The 21,834-nt window shown below is 48.7% G+C and overlaps 1 protein-coding gene and 1 long non-coding RNA gene across 3 annotated transcripts in view; one reads left to right on the top strand and one right to left on the bottom strand.

The window, feature by feature from the left end:
- LOC129649631 (uncharacterized) overlaps nt 1–21,834 on the bottom strand; it is a 64,486-nt gene that overhangs the window by 42,122 nt on the left and 530 nt on the right. Inside the window, exon 2 of the long non-coding RNA XR_008713203.1 lies at nt 20,142–20,291. This is a non-coding gene — a long non-coding RNA (uncharacterized LOC129649631). The remainder of the gene's footprint in view (nt 1–20,141; nt 20,292–21,834) is intronic.
- Nucleotides 10,460–15,806, top strand: CCL1 (C-C motif chemokine ligand 1). Of its 2 annotated transcripts, none has more exons than XM_055577261.1 (4): nt 10,460–10,506; nt 12,269–12,403; nt 13,762–13,876; nt 15,264–15,806. In XM_055577261.1, the coding sequence occupies exons 1-4, from the start codon at nt 10,475–10,477 to the stop codon at nt 15,369–15,371; spliced, it is 390 nt and encodes a 129-aa protein (XP_055433236.1). In that variant the 5' UTR covers nt 10,460–10,474; the 3' UTR covers nt 15,372–15,806. The 2 variants fall into 2 exon arrangements, with proteins under 2 accessions (XP_055433236.1, XP_055433237.1); XM_055577262.1 differs by lacking the exon at nt 10,460–10,506 and adding an exon at nt 12,489–12,642.

Here is a 21,834-nt window from a genome sequence, read left to right as displayed (position 1 = left end):
TAGGGCTAGCAGGCAAGCCCTAACTTCAGATGCTCCCATGTGAACTTGGCTCTTCAAACTCACCCACCCCTGAAAAAGCTGAGCCAGCCAACCAGAGTTAAGAGAGAGGACCTTGCCAATTTGCAATCAGAGCACTGCAAAGAGCAGCTGTAAGATGTATTAGACAAACCAAGCAGGGAGGGAGGAAACACAGAATACTATCAGAAACCATGGACAATGAATGGGGCTCTGTGCTGCAAGCTTTCTCAAGCATTTCCATATTAAAAAGATCCTAGCACAGAGGCATTGGGAACCCAGTTTTAAGGATAATAACCCAGAGGTTCAGGAAGATGATCAGAACCAATGGTTTTAGTGTTAACACAAGTTCATGTGCCCAACGCATAGTGAGGCCAAATAAACTGAAACTTTGGAGTTTTGAGCAGAAAAAGGTTTATTGCAAGGCCCTGCTAGGAGACAAGGTGGCTTGTACCCTCAAAAGCCAGGTAGGTGGTGGGAGGGAGGTTCAAAAGCGGGGGATGTATGTGTACTTATGGCTGATTCATGTTGATGTTTGGCAGAATCTAACAGTGTTGTTAAGCAATTATCCTTCAATTAAAAATAAATACATAAAAAAAAAAAAGCCTGGAGCTCCCCGAAAGGTTTTGGCAAAGCACTTTTAAAAGCAGGTGAGGATACCTGTTTTAGAAAGTGTATTTTCTTCACTTAACAAAATGCCATCTACATTGCTTGTTAAATCGCTGAACTCTCTTTAAGCTGTGGTCTTTCTGATCGTTCCTTTTATTAGCTCAGCTTCTCAAGATACTCTGGAGTGTGAGGTAGAATTTCTGTGTCAGATTCAAAATGTCAGATTCAAAATGCTGTACACATTTTAAAGAAAAATCCCCTAATTTACTTATTCCACATTCCACCTTTTAAATGAATAAAGCTATTATTACGCCTAAGTGTGAATAATGTTTAAAAAAAATAAAAAGCAGGTGGGGTGGCGGAGGGGTGCAGCTTGCAACACGTGCACGGCTTGTGCGCAATTCTCGGATTGGCTGATGATGAGGAAACAGGGCGGAGTCACGGGGTTAACTTTGTCAGTCCTTGGGCTGCAGTCCATGGGGTCGCTGAGGGCAAATAGGCTCCAGGAGGCCTGGGCCTATGTGCTCCTGGTCAGCACGTAATTAACATCTTCCATTAGGTGAAGTGGTGGGAGAGAGTTCACATCTGCAGAACAACTCAGGAAATCCTCATCAAATACTATTATCAAAGTACGTCAGAAAGGAGCTAAAGCAGAGGACAAGGGGGAAGGCCCCATAGGCTCCTGTTCAGTTACACTAGTAAGTGGTGACCTGGATTAAAATGCAGGTGTCTGTACCCCAAGTCCAGGGCTTTCCCCACTACGCCAGAGGACAGAGGGAAAGGCCAGAGGACCCAGATGTCCAGACTCTTCAGGCCAGAACATCCCAGGCCCAGCTCCACCGCTGAGCTGAATACACTGTCTGTGACCAGATCAGTTCACTCCAGACACCAGGAGGCCAGACCAGGCAACAGGGGTGTCTCTTTGGGTGGCCAGCTCTCAGCTGAGCCCAGGAGCCAGGCCTCAAGGGTGCTGATGGAAAAGTGTCCCTGCCTGGGCTCCCCTGGGCTCCCAGGGCTGTGGTCCCAAGATGCAGTGGGAAAAGGGCAGTGGCCGAGGTGAGGCCCGGGCTGTCCAGCCACTGCCCCAGGGGAGTGGGCTCCTCAGGGGACTTTCCTAGCAGCCTGTGGACGGGAGGCCTTGGTGGTTAGAGGGACATATTTTGGGGTCAGACAGTTGCCACTTCCTGCCCCTGCATCCTTGCTCTATGGGGTGCAAAGGCTGGGGCTTTTTCCCACCAGTCCCCTGCAGAGGGGGCACCGTGCCCTGGCCTCCAGGTGTGCCACAGGAATCCTGCAGCACTTTCTGCTATCTTAGGGGTCCCTATTGGGTCCCGCTTCTCTCTCTGAGCACAGCCCAGCTCTGTAGTCCTGAGCATAAAGCCAGAAATCACAGAGGAAGAGCCCCGTCTGGGAATTAAGGCGGGGCTGTCTTCAGGGGTCCTGGTGTGGCAGCTGCCTTGTCCTCGACTTCTGGCTCCTCATCTGTAATGTGAGATGAGATGTGTGTGTGCATGTGTGTGTGTGTGCGTGCGTGTGTGTGTTAGTAGCTTAGCCGTGTCCGACTCTTTGGTACCCCAGGGACATGGCTCCTCTGTCCTTGGAATTCTCCAGGCAAGAATACTGGAGTGGGTTGCTATGCTCTCCTCCAGGGGATCTTCCCAACCCAGATATTGAACCCAAGGCTCCCGCATTGCAGGCAGATTCTTTTACCATCTGAGTTACCAAGGAACCCAGTGAGATGCGATGGTTCACCCCAGTTGTCCTGGTAGTCCTCCTGAGGGCCGGGCTGATTCGGCTCACACTTGACCCCTGAATACTCACAGGAACTTTACAAAGCGTGTATTTTGGGTTCAGGGCATGACAGCTCAACAACCACAAAACTGAGGTGACAAAACATTCAAAATCCAAGTCCAGGTCTTGCCTATCAGGCCTCTGAGCTTCTGGTTTTGTGGGAGCTTTCTAAATTTTAGATGGGCCTGGCTCCTAGGGTGAGTGGTGGGTGCTTGACTCCACGGACTGTAGCCCACCAGGCTCCTCTGTCCATGAGATTCTTCTGGCAAGAATACTGGAGCTGGGTACCATTTCCTCCTCCAGGGGATCTTTCCAACCCAGGAATCAAACCTGGATCTCCTGCATTGGCAGTGAATTCTTTATCACTGAGCCATAGGGGAAGCAGCTCCTAGGGTAGGTGGGATCCAAATCCTTAGAGGCTGCGATGAGCCCTGCTAAGCTCTGTTTCCCTTGATCATCATCAGAAAGGGCGGGGGACTGCCCCAGCAGTTCCCTCAGCAGTTATGGCTTGTTAAGGCATGATCCAAAAGGCTATCGTTCCATGTCAGATGGAAGAGGGGGCTGTTTAGGATGTAGCTTGTGGCTGGGGCTCTGTTTGTACTTGGAGACCAAGAACATCATTTAATGCCAAACCAGAGAGGGTCTCAGTAGCCATCCAGTGAGGCTAGCAGTAGGGCTGGATTATCTGGAGAGCCCTCTCCTGATACTCCAATGACCTTGAACTCAGAATACAATGGTCCACAGTGAGGTACAAGCAAGTGTCTTTTGATAAAATCTTCCTGAGTCATCCTAATATGAATCACATTTCTAGGGAAAGAGTCACTGATTTAGGCCAACCTCCCCAAGTGGCCCAGTGGTAAAGAATCCACCTGCCAAGCAGAAGACATGGGTTCAACCCCTGAGTCGGGAAGATCCCCTGGAGAAAGGAATGGCAACCCACTCCAGTATTCTTGCCTGGGAAATCCCATGGACAGAGGAGCCTGTGGCTACACTCCAATGAGTTGCAGAGAGTTGGACACGACTTAGTGACTAAACAACAACCCCACATTTAACTTATTTTTCAACAGTGTTTTCCCCTTTAATATAGTGAATAGGTTACTTCTCCAATGGAAAAAAAGTTATAAAATTGGTTTGATCAAGCATTATCTTATAAATTTTCTTACTAAGAATACAATTAATCTACAATTATAAATAACTTATTTCAATTCACCATTATATCAAAATTAAAAAGACAAGACCAGTAGTTTTTTTTTTCAAAATTATATATTTTTATTAAGGCATTTTTCCCTCTATGAATTTTCCCACATTCACTAATCTCAAATATATCTGTTAAAAATTTGTTTACGTAAAGAACTGAAATACATCATTTTGTGTATTGGTTAGTATTTCTATTGTGTCTTTTAAAAATCCTTTACATGCCCACATTATCCATGTTTGATTATAAATCTATTCTAATCAGACAGTGAGACTGTGTTTGTCTAAATCTCTTTGTAGCAGAATTGGTTAGTGATGCTAGTTATCAAAAAGTTATCTCTATGTATACAGAAAACCATATCATTTTTATCAGCTCAATAGACCACAGAGCCTTCCACAAATAGCTCTGGGCCCCAAGGCCAGTCTGACTATTGCTTAATGCAAATAAGTATAGAAAATGGAGAACATAGGCAAAACACTCTCCAACATAAATCACAGCAGGATCCTCTATGACCCACCCCCTAGAATATTGGAAATAAAAGCAAAAATAAACAAATGGGATCTAATTAAAATTAAAAGCTTCTGCACAACAAAAGAAACTATAAGCAAGGTGAAAAGACAGCCTTCAGAATGGGAGAAAATAATAGCAAATGAAGCAACTGACAAACAACTAATCTCAAAAATATACAAGCGACTCCTGCAGCTCAATTCCAGAAAAATAAACGACCCAATCAAAAAATGGGCCAAAGAACTAAAAAGACCAGTAGTCTTGAAAGAAGATAAAAATTAAGTAGAAACAGCATAGGAATGGAAAGAAAGATAAAGCTCACCAAAGATAAGTAAAAATGACTGTTACCAAAGTCCAACAAGAGAGCCAGCATAGTGTGTTAAGAGTGTGGGCTCTAGTACCACACTCTTAACAATGTATATATACAGTGTTATGTATATATAACATAGAATGTATAACAATGCCACATTTTACGTGGGAGAACTAAGGCCCAGAGCAGGGAAGTGACCTGCCCCAAATTTCACAGAAAACCAACGGCAGAGCCCAGAAACCCTGTCTCCCGATTTTTTGCCCTTTTTCTGCAGAAGAACCACACCTCCTTACCTGTCACAATTCCTGGATTCTTTCTTTCTTTTTAGATTTTTAAAAATACATTTATTTTTAATTAGAGGATAACAATATTGTCTCAGTTTCTGCTCTACATCACCATGAGTCAGCCACACGTACATACATATGTCCCCTCCCTCTTGCACATCCCTCTCAGCTCCCATCTCATCCCATCCCTTTGGCGGCAGTTTAGTCACTAAATCGTGTCCGACTCTTGCGACCCCATGGACTGTAGCCTGCCAGATTCCTCTGTCCATGAGATTCTCCAGGCAAGAATACTGGAGTGGGTTGCCATTTCCTTCTCCAGGGGGTCTTCCCGACCCAGGGATCGGACCCAGGTCTCCTGCATTGCAGGTGGATTCTTTACCAACTGAGCCACGAGGGAAGCCCCTCCCACCCCTTCGGGTGTCACGTAGCACTGGGTTTGAGCTCCGTGATAAATATAGCAGATTCCCATGACTATCTATGGAGAAGGCAATGGCACCCCACTCCAGTACTCTTGTCTGGAAAATGCCATGGACAGAGGAGCCTGGTAGGCTGCAGTCCGTGGGGTCGCGAAGAGTCAGATACGACTGAGCGACTTCACTTTCACTTTTCACTTTCATGCATTGGAGAAGGAAATGGCAACCCACTCCAGTGTTCTTGCCTGGAGAATCCGAGGGACGGGGGAGCCTGGTGGGCTGCCGTCCATTGGGTTGCACAGAGTCGGACACGACTGAAGCGACTTAGCAGCAGCAGCAGCAGCATGGCTATCTATACATATGGTAGTGTATATGTTTCAATGTTACTCTTTCAATTCGTCCCTCCCTTCTCCTGGGCTCTTTCAAACCCCCTGGTCCTACCACCTTCTTCCATTCATTGAGTCCTGCAGGCTCCAGCACAGGCCCTCCGTGCAAACCACAAACCTGGCCTCATCCCAGGCCTGAGCAAAAGATGACTTAAGGCTTCCTTAAGTCATGACTTAAGTCATGACTTCCTCCACTGACAACAGGCCCAGGTCCCAAGGCTCAAGCCCAGGAAATAGGGACTTGTGAATATGGCCCAGGTCCTCCAGGCTCCATTTCCAGACTCTCCCTGCAGGCCCATTTCCTTCCCCACTGCCAGATGCATCCGCTCCACGTCATCCATTAGCAAGCCATCCAACAGTTGTTCAATTTTCCTTAAGGGATACACCACGTTTAATTCTCAAACAAGCCTGTGAGCAAATGGCATTATTTCGAGATGAGGCTGAGAGGTTAAAAAAGGAAAAGAAGTCACACAGATGGTGTACAGAGGAACTGGGGCTGGGGCCAGGCAAAGCCCACTCTCATAACCACACACAGCATGCTATCCAAGCCCCACCCCCCACCCCCACTCTGGTAAATTCCACCTTCATCCTTCCAGGCCCAGTCGAGATGCCACATTGCACCCCAGTGAGCACCTCCTTCCCCCATCCTGGACACGTGCAGAGCCTGGTCTGCATATTACAGCAGCCCTGACCGTCGGTACCCACTTGTTGGTTGGCATATCTGTTTCCCTTTCGAGACCCTGGCTATGTGGTCAACTCTCCTTTCTCGCCTGACTGCCTGAGTACCAAGCAGGCCCTCAGAAGATGTTTGCTGAGTGACTGAGTGAGTAAGTGAATAGATGAATGAATCAGCACATTAGAAATTGGGTCTGTCACCAGCATCCCACGTGTGGAATGGTGCCCATCACACACTCGGGAGGTGGTCTGATTGCGTGTGCTAGAGGGTCCAGAGAGTACAAACCAGCAAAGGGTTTGGGCCAGAGCTGTTCACCCTAATATTGCCACTTGCTCCCCATAGGACTCCTTTCACCTCCAGGGCATCTGCTACTCGTCTGCAGCAGGGGGATGACAAGAGTCACTGTGAGTCCACCCTGGACGGGGTGCTGGGGCATGAAATGGGAACCATGACAGAGGCACTCCTGCCCTTCAGGAGCTTCCAGACAAGAGAGGGGTGTGGACCACCAGGCGGCAATTCCTAGAGTGCAAGGTGGCTGCTGTGGGAAGCGAGCCTGCTTCATGCTGTCGCTCGGTGGTGGGGTGGGGTCGGGGGCAGCCTGCACAGGGTCTGCCGGATAAAACTGGAACACGTATCTCAGGCAGAAGGGGCAGTGAGTTCCCAGCGTATGTGGGGCTAGAGCTCTGGGGACCACATCGTCCAGGACTGTGTAAGCTGAGCCAAGACATTTGGACCTCACTTCTGAACAGTAGGTTGACTGGCTGTCACTCAGGAGCTCCATGGCTGTGGACACAAACTGAAAAGCTGGTACATGGATGGACCTGGAGACTGTCATCCTGAGTGAAGTAAGTCAGACAGAGAAAGAAAAATATCATATGACATCCCTTATGTGAGGAATCTAGAAAGAAATGATACAAATGAATTTATCTACAAAACAGAAACAGGCTCATAGGCACAAAGAATAAACTTATGGCTGCCAGCAGGAAAGGATGGGGAGAAGAGATACTAGGCAATTTGGGATGGACTATACACACAGCTATATTTTAAATGGATAACCATCAAGGATCTACTGCCTAGCACAGGGAACTCTGCTCAATGTTACGTGGCAACCGGGATAGGAGGGGAGGCTGGGGCAGAATGGATACATGTATATGTACAGTTGCTATCCAACGGGACAGGTCCCTTTGCTGTCTACCTGAAACTATCACAGCATTGTTAGTTGGCTACTCCAATATAGAATAAAAAGTTAAAAAAAAAAAAAACCTAGTGACCATCTCTGCTGTGTCATTCTTTGGGCATCCCCGGGTCGCGGCTGCTACAAGAGACGCTTGATGCCTCGTTGGCTTTTTCCCTGAGAGCTGGTTCACACAGGCCTCCTTAAAAGCACAAAGGGGCTGAATGTTAGAGGGACGATGGGGGACAAGGGAACCCAGAAAGAGGGTAAGAGATGCTGGAAAGCACAAGAAAGCGTTTTCAGTTCAAGGGTTTTAAGTGCTGGGGGCACTGTGGCTGGGCTTGTGCTTACGGGAAGCAGCTGGGTGCAGACGTGGGGATACTGCTCCTGGAGGGGACACTGAGTTCCTGGGCACCCAGTAACCCAGGATTAGAAAGAAACCAGGATGCGGGTCCCGGATAGGGAAGTGGTGCCACTGCCTGGGTCCTATAATGAAGCCCCAGATGGTCCAGGACTGAGGGACAGAGAGGGAGGGGGGTGTGGTTTTATTGAGTCTCTACAACGTGTCAGGCCCCGGGGTAAGCACTTCCCTGTACTCTGCAGCTTGCAGGACACGAGGTCTATTCTCAACCACTGACCTCAGCTCCCAGGATGCGCCTCCTCCAGTGAGTTATAAGCCCCACGGGGCAGGCCTGGTATCCGCCTTGTGCCTGCTGTGTCCCCAGGACCTGACGTATTTTAGGTACTCTACGGTGATTTTTTTTTTTAATTTTAAACTTTTAATTTTGTATTGGAACATAGCCAATTAACAATGTTGTGATAGTTTCAGGTGGACTGCAAAGGGGCTTGTCCCTACACTTACATGTACCCATTCTCCCCCAGACTCCCCTCCCATCCAGGCTGCCACATAACATTGAGCAGAATTTCACATGCTCTCCAGTAGGTCCTTGTTGATTATCCATTTTAAATAGATCAATGTGTACAGGACCACCCCAAACTCCATAACTATCCCTTCTCCCCACCCTTCACCCCAGGCAATCCTAAGTTCATTCTCCAAGCCTCCGCAGTGATTTTGGATGATCCCACTTTCTTTTCCTCTCTCCTCCTTCCTGCGCTTCTTAGTTTTCTCTCTCGCTTCCTTTCTTCCTCCTGTGTTCCAAGACAAGGTGAGCCATCTCACTGAATCCTTTAAAGAGCCCGAAGTTAGGTTATGGTTGGGGAGTTTATTTTGAAAACAACAAAGAGTTTTACCAGACCCGTTAGGCAGTGGATTTGAAGAAGGAAGGAATTAAGGCTCGGAAGTGTTAAGTTACTTAACCAAAGTCACACAGCTAAAAAGGAGTGGGGCTGAAATCTGACCTAGTTGCTTCTGAGGGCAAACACACTTCCTCCCTAAATGAGAGAACTCAGAAAATTTGGCCTTAGACATGGACAATGGGAGGCCAGGATTCCCACAGGTGTGTGATGTCAGGCAAACGACACCTCCCACCATTGGTTTCTACCGGGTCCGAAGAATCAGGCTGAAATGTAACTGGAGAGGTGGCATGCAGGGCCAGGCTCCAGTGCCCCCAGGCCAGCAGGGTTTAGGCAAGAACCTGGGGAGGAGGGAGGAGGTGATCTTAAGATGAACTCACACCATTTGAGCTCTGTCTGACCTCTACCCATCCTCAGTAAATTGGTCCCCACTTCACCAAAGATGACTAATAAGAAAACCTTTCTATAGGCACAAGTTAGTTTTTAAACTTCTAACTAAGAAAAGGGTTGTTCTCATGAGAAACTGATTCAGTGTTGATGCTGCAGACCATTTCTTATCTCTCCATCATCTATGCAGTTCTGACCCATCTCATTCAAGGCCGTGAATTTTTTATTGAGTTATTACTTGGCCTGTGCTTTGTGTCAGGCCTGCGCAAGAAGAGATGGCATTGGGGCGGGGGAGGTATCGTGTGGGATGCTAGATTTCCATGTGGTAGTCACCTCAGGGGGTACCTCTTACTGCTGCGGGAGCTGGGAAAGGGGGAGGCGTGACTAAGTCTTTCTGTCTTCTCTTTTCCTGTCCTGGGTTTGCGGTGGCCACAATGAGGGGGAGGAGGGGAAGTGAACTGCTGGAGGGGCAGCCCCGTCCTTGTCTCGAGTGGGCTGGGCAGCAAACCCAGAAGGAGGGGAGAATGAAAAATTTCCTGGGTGGCCACCTGGCTCCTCACTGTGTCCCAAGTGAGTCTAAAGGATCTGTGGTTACCTTTGGCCAACTGACGATGTCCCTTTATCTCCTTCCTCTTTAAGACCCACTAAAGTGACAGTCAAGGAATAAAAAAGGATCAGTCTGTGAGGGCAAAGGGAATAGGAGAGCGACTACAGTGTCTTCGAGATTTCAACTGCTTTAAGTACTTTTTGGGTAGCAAGAAGCAGCTGGTCAATGAAAGAACTGATGGAGCAAGGCAACCGTTAGCTGTGGTCCTTCATGAAAGTGTGTTCTCAGAGGTGGCTGCATGTGGTGGTCAGATGGCCAGACGCTTAGGGGTCCACCATTCCATCTGTGCAGTGAGGTCTCAGTATAACCTTGGCAAAGTCAGTTTCTTCATTCTGAGACTCATTTTTTCCCATCAGTAATAGGAAGAGACCCTACTGAATTCTTATCTGCTGGTGCCTGAATTACCTTGAGTTTCCCATTCCCGCCCCCCAACATGTACAGGCACATTTGTTTTGATGCTGCTTCTGAAATGGAGCGAAGGTATTTTTGCATTTTTTTTCCTCTCCCAGGATACTTTTCAAGCCACTGCTGCAGGTGGTCTTCAAGGGGAATTTCATCTCTGACATGCCAGGACTCTCACCCAGGTGTTAGGATGAAGAACACATGGAATGGAGGGGTTGTGAGGATGTAAGACCTTCATGTGGAAGAGCCAGGCACAGAGGGGCTTCAAAGGGAGCTGAAGGACTCTTGGCTGGGGATGGCAGAAGGGGCTTTAAAGAGACGCTGGTGTTTGCAATGGGTAGAAAATTCAGAGGGAGACAACGAGGAGGGCCCTGTGGATGGAGCTTACAGTGGCAGCAAATCCTGGAGATAAGAAAGCATGTGACACCTGCAGAGAGTTGCAAATATTGTAACTACAGGAATCCATGGAGACATCCCCTGAGTTACAAAAGGCCAGGTCAGCAAGTTTGCACTTCAGCCTACTGACCATGGGAAACTGTCAAGTTGGCATTGTGATTTTTTGAATAATTAATTAGTTCATTAACTTGACTGTAATGGGCCTTAGTTGCAACACCCAGGATCTTCGTTGTGGCCTATGGACTCTCTGGTTGGTTGTGGTGCATGGGCTCAGTTGCTCCACAGCCTGTGGGATCTTAGTTTTCTGATCAAGGATTGAACCCTGATCTTCTTAACCATTGGACCACCAGAGAAGTCCCAGCCTTGTGACTTTTAAAAAATTTATTTATTTTTAATTGAAAGATAATTGCTTTATGGTATTGTATTGGTTTCTACCAAACATCGACATGAATCAGCCATAGGTTTACCCATGTCCCCTCCTACTTGAACCTCCCCCCCACCTCCCTCCCCATCCCACCCCTCCAGGTTGTTACAGAGCCCTGGTTTGAGTTCCCTGAGTCACACAGCAAATTCCCATTGGCTATCTATTTTACATATGTTAATGTATGTTTCATGTTACTCTCTGTACATTCCCCCCTTTCCTTTTTCCCCCCACCCCCACCCCCGTGTCCATAAGTCTATTCTCTATGTCTGTGTTTCCATTGCTGCTCTGCAAGTAGGTTCATCAGTACCATCTTTCTAGATTCCATATATATACGTCAGTATACGATATTTGTTTTTCTCTTTCTGACTTACTTCACTCTGTATAATAGGCTCTAGGTTCATCCACCTCGTTAGGACTGACTCAAATGTGTTCCTTCTTATCAACCTTGTGATTTTAATACACAGATATGGGCCAGCTACCTTTCTTGAGCATCTAGTATGTGCTACTTATTCCATGCATCTGCACTGCACACCAAGTCTTCATGACCTGGCCACTCAGTCGCTGGGCAGTCACATGTCTCTCTGGCCATTTCCTCACTGTCCTTCATGCCTAGCTGTGTTTACACAAGCTCCTTCCTCTATGGACAGGCCCCTTTCCATTTAACAGCCTTCCTGCTGGAGACTTTGCTTGAAGAACATTCCTCTGGCAGGCCTCTCTGCTGTGGGCAGTTCCCAGGCCTCCCCTGCGCCCTCCACATGGCACATGCCCTACTGTTCTTGCACCAACTGGCTTTTCCTTACTTATCTGTGAGTCAAAGGGCAATGACTTTCATTTTCTTGTTAGCTGTCTTTCCTGAGGCTAACCAAGGACTGAGAACAGGGCAGGCTGTTGAAAAGTATTGCGATTGGGAAAATAGAATTTGCAGCTATCTGGGCCAGGCCCTTGACATAAAACATAGCAGATCTTATTTTTTTAATTTACTTATTGTTTAAAATTACTTATTAGTACTTATTTGGCTTTGTTGGGTCTTAGTTGCAGCACAGGGGATTTTTAATCTTCATTGAGGCGTGCAAACTCTTAGCTGTGGCATGAGGGGTCAGATTCCCTGATCAGGGATCAAACCCGTGCCCCTGGAATTGGGAGCACAGAGTGTTAGCCACTGGACCACCAGGGACGTCCCAGCAGATCTTATTTAATGCTCCCGCACACCTGCGAGACTTGAGTTACTCTTCCCATTTTACATGAGACATGTGACTAAGGTGAGTTTATGCATCCGCTGATTTGCAGATGTGGGATTTAAACCCAAGTGTGTCTCCTCTGTGCTGCTGCAGAGCTCTTCTGCTCCGTCATGTGCCTGGGACAGTGACTCCATTGATGGATGAAAAGACATGAGGTCAGAGGAGACAGAGGCCACTTCCTCTCATTCAATTTTCTCTAGGCCCTACTCAGCTGGGACAGCTTCTACTCGGCCTCTCAAGATCCTTATCTGCACCTGCGCCTGGGGAACTTTTCCTATACCTCTCACACCTCCCAGGAGAGTTGGAGAAAGGCGTTTTCCACGTGGTCACTGGACGTGAGTAACTGTGGCTTCCCCACCTCTGCACCGGGGGTTGGAAAACCCCACCCAGGTCTTCTGATAAAAGCCCTGGGCCCTGCAGGATAGACCAGAGGAGAACTCTTTGCTTCACCAGACTCACTGAGACCCTTGCAGTGAGGTCTGAGCAGGACAACCCGAGATGAAGCTCATCATCGCCGCACTGGTGTGCCTGCTGCTGGCCGGGATGTGGTTACAGGATGTGGACGCCAAGAGCAGTGAGTTTAGCTGGAGTCACTTAGGGGAGGGTGGAGACTCAGACGGGCACTCTGGGGTTGCAGGGTGGGGGAACAGGTTCACCTTGAGCTCCCTGCCTCCATCTCCACTCCTTCGGGAAGAATTCTCCCCGAAGAGGAGGAAGAGAGGTCTTGGATGGGGGCAGGGGGCCAGCAAAAGAAACGTGAATCTGGAGTCCACACTGACCACTGAGCAGCTCGCTTCAGTCAAAGGAGGTCTGCTTCGTCTAGACTGCTTCGCAGCCTGATGGATGAAGTGGTGAGGTCATTTAGGCCAGCTGGAGGCCTGAGGTCCAGAGGAGGGACTGATAGGGGTCTTGCCTCCACCAGGCAGAATCTGAGGTCAGGACAGATTGGCTAACCTTGGGCAAGTCACTTGGCTTCCCAAACTCTGGTTTTGCCATCAGTAAATTGGGATTTGATTATGCCTACCCTCTAAAGCTGGTGAGAGAATACTGACCTAACGACAGACATATGACATGGGCTTTGCAAGCAGTCAAACTAGGAGGTCTGAAATGCAAGTCCTTTGAGGGGGTTGCAAACTGGCAGAGTGGAACTTGGGGGTCAGAGCTGTGAGCAGGGTAGAGGACCTTCTGGAGTGGCTGGGGGTGGGGGAAAGCTTGGTGGTTCCCAGAAGCACTTTCCTGATCACTTCTTCGAGTTTAAGCTCCTAGCACAGTCTCTAATCCTGCCCCAAATAGCAGACTGCAGTTGAATCAGACTCACCAGGGCCCCAGGGCCCTTGAACCCAAATGTGGGGGCAGAACCATGCACTAGCGATGGGATGTCATAGCTAGAAGAGCCTTTAGAAATCAGTTTTAAAAGTCTTGTTTTACAGCTGGGAGGTCTGGAGTTCAGAGGAAAGGCTCATCTTGATCAAAGCTACACAGCTGTTTTGTTGGGGCCTGGGATCTGAACCCCAGTGTCCTGACTCTGCCTGAATACAGAACGAGGTGGCTGATGAGACACTAGGGTCCTTTGGATGTGGCCCCAAAGCCTGAGCCTGTCCCGGAAGCGTTTTTTTCCCCCTCCATCCTGGGTGAGAGGAACTCAGAATGGGTTGAGAAGTAAATGCAAGCCATTCTTGTGCTTCTCTTCTAGTGCATGTGCCATCCTCCAATTGCTGTTTCAGAACAGTGAAGGGAAAGATTTCTCCGAAGAAAATCCAGTGTTACAAGAACATCAGCTCCACCTGCTCCTACAACGACCGTCTGATGTAAGAAATGTATCCTCTTCCGTCCCTAACTTGCTTCTCCAGAGAACAGAAACTGGCCCACCTGGGATTAGAGTAGCAGACGCTAGATGGCGATGTTCCACTAGATTAAGGTGTTTTTTTTTTTTTAACCACGCCATGGAGCCTGCCATAACCTTGAGTGCAGAGCCAAGAGTGAACTCTAGGGGGAGCACCTGTGCTCCCGCAGTGACATGGGTTTCTTAAAGCTCCAAGGTGCCAAGTATTATATCTTAGTGTTTTATGCCCAGAGCTTAAAAGCTCCAGGCACTACTGTGTGATGGTACGAGTGAGGGAGGTCTCAATTAGTTCCTGTCTCTAGATTTGCCATCCTATAACCCTGGGTGACTCCGGGCAGGTAACTTTTCTGAACCTGATTATCTAAGCAGCTCTCGGCACTCCGGAGCTGTGAAGCGGCATAACCACAATAGCTGCATCACAGGGTCCTTACCAAGCTCCAAGGAGGTATCTTACGCTTGACACGCAGTGTCTGTGAGACATGAGACACTTTCATGTGTATTATCTCAGTCAGCTAACTCCCCTGGGGCACGCATTTTCATCATCATGAAAACTGAGGTTCAGGGAATTAAAGAAATTTGTCTAAGGTCGTGCAGATAATTAAAGGCAGAACTGATCTATGGGTTTTGGACAACAGCCAAGTTTGGGAGGTCGACAGATCAGAGAAGAAACACATGCGCACACACACATCCCCGCAAAGCAATGATTGCTGCTAAGTCGCTTCAGTCGTGTCCAACTCTGTGCGACCCCATAGACGGCAGCCCACCAGGCTCCCCCGTCCCTGGTATTCTCCAGGCAAGAACACTGGAGTGGGTTGCCATTTCCTTCTCCAATGCATGAAAGTGAAAAGTGAAAGTGAAGTCACTTAGTCGTGTCCGACTCTTAGCGACCCCATGGACTGCAGCCTACCAGGCTCCTCCGCCCATGGGATTTTCCAGGCAAGAGTACTGGAGTGGGGTGCCATTGCCTTCTCCAAAGCAATGATTAGAGGGTTGCAAATGGATATAGACACATGAAAAGATGGAGCAAGTGAACTCTCAGAGATATTTCAGGAGAGGATTTGTTTCCATGCTAACAAGTTGTCTACAGCCTTCGCTCTTCCCTGATACACTGAATCCACCAAAGGGTCCAGGAAATGCAATTTAAAGAACTACCACCCCACCCCACCCCTGCTGAAGCTTGGGTGTTCCTCCCAGTGTACACATCATAGATCTTATGTAAGACTTCATTTTACAGGAGAACAGCTCAGGGGCACCCAGGAGCGATGTGGGGGCCATGGGGTGGGGCGTGATGTGTGTGTGGCACCCAGGGGTGACTCAGGTGACTCAGTCCCTCTTCTATTCTCTGCCCACAGATTCAAGCTGACTGGAGGCCTACAGTCTTGTGTCTTGCAAAAAGATTTATGGGTTCAGGCTTATTTAAAGAGGATAAACCTCTGCCAGTGAAAGGAAATGTGTGCTGATCCCTTCTCATCCTGGACTCAGGACACCACGTGGCTTCACTTGTCTAACTTCACACCAGTCCTTCTTCCCCCATCTTCACCAGGTCACGCCGAAGGGTCTGCTGGGTTCTAATAAGCTATGTTGTCGCACTTTATATATTTAAATTCTAGAATCTTTAAGTTCTGTCCCCCACCCACTCTGTGCCTCTTGGACCCCACAGGGATTTCAAGGTGCAAAGTTGATTGACATTGAGGGGCTGGGCCCAAGGGGTGGAGAGGAGGGAAGCAGGTTGGAATTGGTGTCAGGGGAACTGACTTCTTTTATTATTATTTAATTTTTGTTGGAGTATAGATGCTTTACAATGTTGTGGTAGTTTCCACTGTACAGCAAGGTGAATTCTTGACACTGTGGAACTGACTTCTTGTCAATAGAAGCCAATAAATGACTCAACACAACTCAGCTGACTGCCTTTGTCTTGGGGGAATAAACGTTAATTTGGGTTGTGATGTAGATGCTCTGCGGGGCTGGGTCACCATTTGCATGCTCTCCGCCTCTGCCCTGCCCTGCCCAGAGGGTTTGGAGGCTATTGTTATCCAAAAGTCACAGCTGCCCTAGCTAGGGGTTGGGGGTGGGGCGGGGAGGGCATGCAGGGGGTCTGCCATCTGCCTGTTGCTAGCCCTTCTGTAGAGAGGAGGTGGCTAAGGGCTGGAGAGATTGAACACCTACAGGCCTGAGGACACGTTGCAAGTCAGGATCGGATCCGGCCTTAGAGCTCAGGGTTCCTCCTGTGGTCAAGTCATGTCCTACTGCTTGCTAACTGCTAAGTTGCTTCAGTCATGTCGGACTCTGTGTGACCCCATAGCTGGCAGCCCACCAGGCTCCCCCGTCCCTGGGACTCTCCAGGCAAGAACACTGGAGTGGGTTGCCATTTCCTTCTCCAATGCATGAAAGTGAAAAGTGAAAGTGAAGTCACTCAGTCGTGTCCGACTCTTAGCAACCCCATGGACTGCAGCCTACCAGGCTCCTCCGCCCATGGGATTTTCCAGGCAAGGGTACTGGAGTGGGGTGCCATTGCCTTCTCTGTTGAATATGCCTTTGTTGTTCATTTGTTGGCAATGCTCTTGGTAAGTGCCCATTGTAGTTGACATTAGTCTCCCCAGTCTCCCTAGAGTCACAGGTTACACAAGTTGGAGCATGTGATTGCTCCTTTTAAAGGGACAGGGCCTCCTCTTCCTCTCTGTCCCCTGGGGGTTCACCTGTTTCTTCTCGAGACTACCTCCCTCCTCTGGATGACCTCTGTTGGCATCTCCATCAGACATGGACCCACATGCCTGGACCCTCCCCAGGAAAGATCCTGCTAATTAACTCTCCAGGCCCTGTCCAGTGGACACAGGGTCCCTCTGCCATGCTGTGCCAGGCAGTCACTTGGCACATGGGGACTTGGAAAAGATTTCTACCCTGGAAAGCAGTGTAAGCAACTTTTGGCAGAAAAGAGCTCTCTTCAGGAGGCCACTTTTGTCTTGTCACTATCCTTAAACCAGGCATCCCATGCTGTATCATCTCCAGCCTTAGCACACCTTTCAAATCTTTTGATCATACAATAGGTTACCTAACTTGTTGCTTTTTCCATAGATCAGAGAAGTAGAAATAAAGAGTAAGTAACAGATAACCAGATCTCTTCCCCAGTTCTTCTCATTCCTTCAGGCATCTCGAGATGAGATGTCAAAAGATAGCATCTAAAAAAAGATCATGAGCAGTCAACAAGCATTGCACACCATGAGGGATGGTGAGGACTCTGACTGCCATCCCATCCAAATGATTAATTGAGATGACTTTCCTGTTTCCCTTTAGAAGCTTTCATGGCTGAGCAGAATCCTCCGAGATGGTTTTGGGGGGTACCCTGAGTCCACCATCTCCCCAGATTGCTGGCATGCTGATTAAAGGCAATTCTCCTTTCTGTCAACACTTGAGAGTTTGGTTTTGTAGGCAGCCACGTGGCTCGCAGTCTCGGGTTTCATGGTGATGGGATTAGTTTCCGGATTGTCTTTAACCAATGATTCTGACTCAGAGTCCTTCCTGGTTCTGCCAAGATGGATGCCAGCGAGAAGGATTCTGGGAGGTGGTCGGACACGTGGTGTCACTTTTTGACATTTCCTGAACTGACTCGATGGACGTGAGTCTGAGTGAACTCCGGGAGTTGGTGATGGACAGGGAGGCCTGGCGTGCTGTGATTCATGGGGTCGCAAAGAGTCGGACACGACTGAGCGACTGATCTGATCTGAACTCTCCCAGTTGGTGGTGGCTTATTAGTTTTGTGTTCCTTACTGCAAATGTTTACTATGGTGCCTGGCCAGGGTGGGCGGTTTCAGTCAATGTGCTTCCCCTAAAACTCTCTAGCCAACCCTGTCCTGCCCTTGGGCCCTGCTCCAGACTACTCTTCCTAGCATCTCCCACCCTCCGCCCTCCCCATTGCTCCAAGGCCTTCAGAGCTGAGTCCAAACTCCCATCTTGACATTCCAATTCCTCTGTAAGCACGTCTCAACCTTCCTTTCCAAAGGTCTGCGGCTTTTCCCTTCTGAATCCCACACGCCGACTATCTAGGGGTGTTCGCTGCAAGCCCTCTCCCCTCTTTTCCATCCTGCATCTCTTCCACAACAGTCTCTGCTCTGCCGGTGCTACACCATCCTCCAAGGCCCATTCTCTCCAAGTCCCACGTTAGATATCAAATCCGATACTAATCAGGGCTGTGTTATCTATTTCCCCCTGGGACTCTAGTATACTTAATGACTGCATTACTCCCAGGTGGAGGACTACTCGGAGCCGGGAGGCAGGGGCGCAAGGAGACCCGTTGGAAGCTGGTGCTGGGGACGGGAGCCATTGTTCTAGAATATCGTGGGCTGGTGAGCCAGACCCTCCGTGACATACAGATGAGTCCAGTTAAGTCACACAGTCAGGGAGGGTCTGGCTACACCTGTATGTAGGGAGCCTCAAAGCGCCCCCTACTGGTTGGGAGTTATCCCTGAAGAAAACACTACTGCTGTATTGGAGATTTAATTTATTTATTTATCTGGCTGCACTGGGTCTTAGGTGCAATGTGCAGGATCTTTAGTTGCAGCATCTGAAATGCTTAGCTGTGGAATCTGGGATCTGGTTCCCTGAGCAGTGATCGAAACCAGGACCCCTGTGTTGGGAGTATGGAGTCTTAGCCAACGGATCACCAGGAAAACCGCTGCATTTGAGGTTTTAAACAAAATGTATTTTCTGCAAAAAAGTCAGTGGTCCTACAACTGTACACATCTTTCCATAATAACTTCCCCTGTTGGCTCAGGCAGTAAAGAATCTGCCTGCTAATGCAGGAGACCTGGATTTGATTCCTGGATCAGGAAGATCTCCTGGAGAAGGGAATGGCTTACCCATCCCAGTATTCTTGCCTGGAGAATTTCATGGGCAGAGGAGCCTACAGTTCATGGGGAGGCAAAGATTTGGACATGACGGAGTGACTAACACTTCCACGCTTTTCCATAATAATATATTAAGCAATACCTCACACTCACCAGGCACTGTCCTTCTTAGATTGCAATGGCCCTTCAAACCCATGGCTCTCTAGGCATGTTCACTTACCCACTGGGGAGGTAGGCAGGAGGGAGACCCACTCCCCATAGCTTACAGGAGAAGGAGTCGGGGCTCCTGACAGGAATCAAGTGGCTTAAGACCTTACTTTAAAAAAAGAGGTCACCAATATTCAAAATAAACCCTCAACCAGCCACAATCCAAACAATACTAAATATTATTTAAGACATGGTATATATTTGCATCAGGAAACCAAAAGGACTCCATTTGAAAATTAAGGTCAAATTAGTCCAGGGTAGGGACAGGAGGCCCTGGGGGGTAGGGAACATTTCTCATCCTCTGGTTTGGTCTTAGTGTGGCCAGAAGAGTTCAAGTCTTCAGGGTGTGATTTTTTAAAAACACATTTAATATTTGAATATTTAAATATTTAAAATATTTATTTATTTGGCTGTATCGGATATTTGTTTCCCCATGAGGGATATTTCATCATAGTGCACAGACTCTCTAATTGTATTGCACAGGCTCAGTAATTGTGGCCTGTGGGGTTAGTTGCTCTGTGGCATGTGGATGTGGGATCTTAGTTCCCGGACCAGGGATCAAACCCATGTCTCCTGCATCACAAAGCAGATTCTTAACCACTGGACCACAAGGGAAGTCCTGGGTGTGAGTTTTTGATCCAGGCTTTTCACATAATTCTCCTTTGGGTTGGCACTGGCTGGTTCTGAAGCTGTGGATGAGGGTGGGCTGGCAGGGTCAGGTGACATGCTGGAGGGTTTTATCTCAGGGATGACTCCTTAGACGCTAAAACCTGTCAGGCCCACCTGCTACAGGGGAGGGGTCCTCTCTGGGACAGGAAGTCAGAGCGGAGTAGTAGGGAGAGACCCTCTGGAGGTGGTCACTGTGCTTGCCAACTGCCCTTCCCCCAGGAGAAGCTGGCCAGGCATCCACCACAGTAACCACAGAAGTGTGAGCTGACACCCATTCAGGGAGCAGGATGTGGAATGTTACCAGCCCTCTCTGGGCCTGTCCCTGGTGTAATAATAGGAAGTTTTGGATTACATAGTCTGGTTGGATCTTATCCCCTGAGTGTAATGCCTCAAATTTGTCTGATGTCTGTCTGGTGAGGCAGAACTTAGACTGAGGGGATAGAGAAGGGGATGTGGAGTGGGGGAGGGGTAAGATAAGGTGGGAGTGGAGGGGAGCAGGATTTTTCTACTTACATGACAGCTTCCCGGGGACCCTGGCTGCTGGCGATGCGATCGCTCTTCAGCTTCTGTGAGGGAATCTTCTGAGGTTTCTTTAACCAAGAGGAACCTGCTGTTTCTTATGGTTAAATGGGAAACAGCAGGTGACCAGGACATGGAGCATGTCTAGAAATAAAAGTCACAAAGAAAAAGCATTGGAGGAGATGCCAGGTTTTTCTTAGCTTGAATGCAGCACGGGAAGGCGAGCACAGAGGTAGAAGTGGGTCTCATCCACCCCAGGTCCAGTGCTCCTGCCCACTGCCCTGAAGGCGGGGTAAGGCCAGGAATACGTGCCTCAAGATTTCTGAGGTTGATCCGCATGGAGGGGACACATCATTGCTGATTGAGGAAGGTTGGTGTGACGGGACTCGGATATGGACCCCAACCTACAGGGTTTGGAAAGATTCATTGTATTTAGGTGCCAAGTCATGTCTGACTCTTTTGCCACCCCATGGACTATAACCCACCCAGCTTCTCTGTCCATGGGATTTCCCATGCAAGAATACTTGAGTGGGTTGCCATTTCCTTCTCCAGGGGTTCTTCCCAACCCATGGATCCTACCCGCATTCCTACATTCACAGGTGGATTCTTTACCATCTGAGCCACCAGGGAAGCCCTTGGGAAGATTAGCTGGCATCAAAGAACAGGCCTTGGATTTGGAGTGGGCAGTGTAGGCTTTATTCTGGCTCTTCCATGGCCTGGAGGTGGGACGGGGCAGGCAGGATGCCTGCTGTCCCCAGCATGGGCTCTCGCTTCTGTCTCCAGAATTAGAAGTTGAAACCTTGAGGGTCCCTGGTGCTCTGATAGGGTGGGAAGTGAAGGGCTTTGTCTTAGGCTTTCCTAGAAGACAAGAAACTGAGAGTGAGAGAGGAAGGGAAGAGGGAAGAGAGATTGAGCTGACCTGGCTGAGTCAGCACCTGGGTGCTGAAGGCATCTGCTGGGAGCTGCAGACCCAGAGATGCTGTGGAGACCTTCCTATGGGAAGGGGCGGATGCCAACGTCACCCTGAAAGCTACTGGTTTCTGATTTTGTCTGATTTTGTCTCAGCCCCGCGGTAGCTCTGGCTGTCCTGCCTGTCTGTGTAGGTAGCAGAGAGGATGGAGTAGCAGGGATTGCAGAGGGATGTTTGCCTGGCTGGGGTCATGGTCAAGTCAAGATGGAAAGGGTCTTGAGTCTGCTAAGCTAGAAACTGAGCTGCCAAATTGTTTTCCAGGAAATGCAAGATGGAAGTTGTGAAAAATGTAGCCGGGTAGGCACTGTTTCCCCCTTAGCTGCTCAGACCGCAGAAAGGAGGATGGAACACGTATGTGCTGGCAATCGCCCTAGGAAGTGACCCTAGGAGCTGCTGTCTCCAAATGAAATGGGAAACCATAGAAAATACCTCTGGTGCTAGGGACTTTCCCCTATTACGTATTTAGTCCTGACAAGGTAAGTACCATTTATAGATGCAGACACTGAGGAGCAGAGAGCTTAAATAACTTGCCCAAAGTGTCATGGGGAGTAAGGGGTGAGGCTGGGAGAAACAGCTGTAAGTTTACATATAATCACCAAGAGTTTCATGTTGCTGATGTCTTTTTCCAAGGTTAGAAGTCTCTTGGGCGTGCTCAGTTGCTCAGTCATATCCGACTCTTTGCGACCCCATGGACTATAGCCCGCCAGAATCCTCTGT

The sequence above is a fragment of the Bubalus kerabau genome, chromosome 4 (genome assembly GCF_029407905.1).
Source record: "Bubalus kerabau isolate K-KA32 ecotype Philippines breed swamp buffalo chromosome 4, PCC_UOA_SB_1v2, whole genome shotgun sequence".
Taxonomy (NCBI): Eukaryota; Metazoa; Chordata; class Mammalia; order Artiodactyla; family Bovidae; genus Bubalus; species Bubalus kerabau.
Note: the sequence above shows the minus strand (reverse complement) of the source record. Positions and strands in the feature narration are given on the sequence as shown.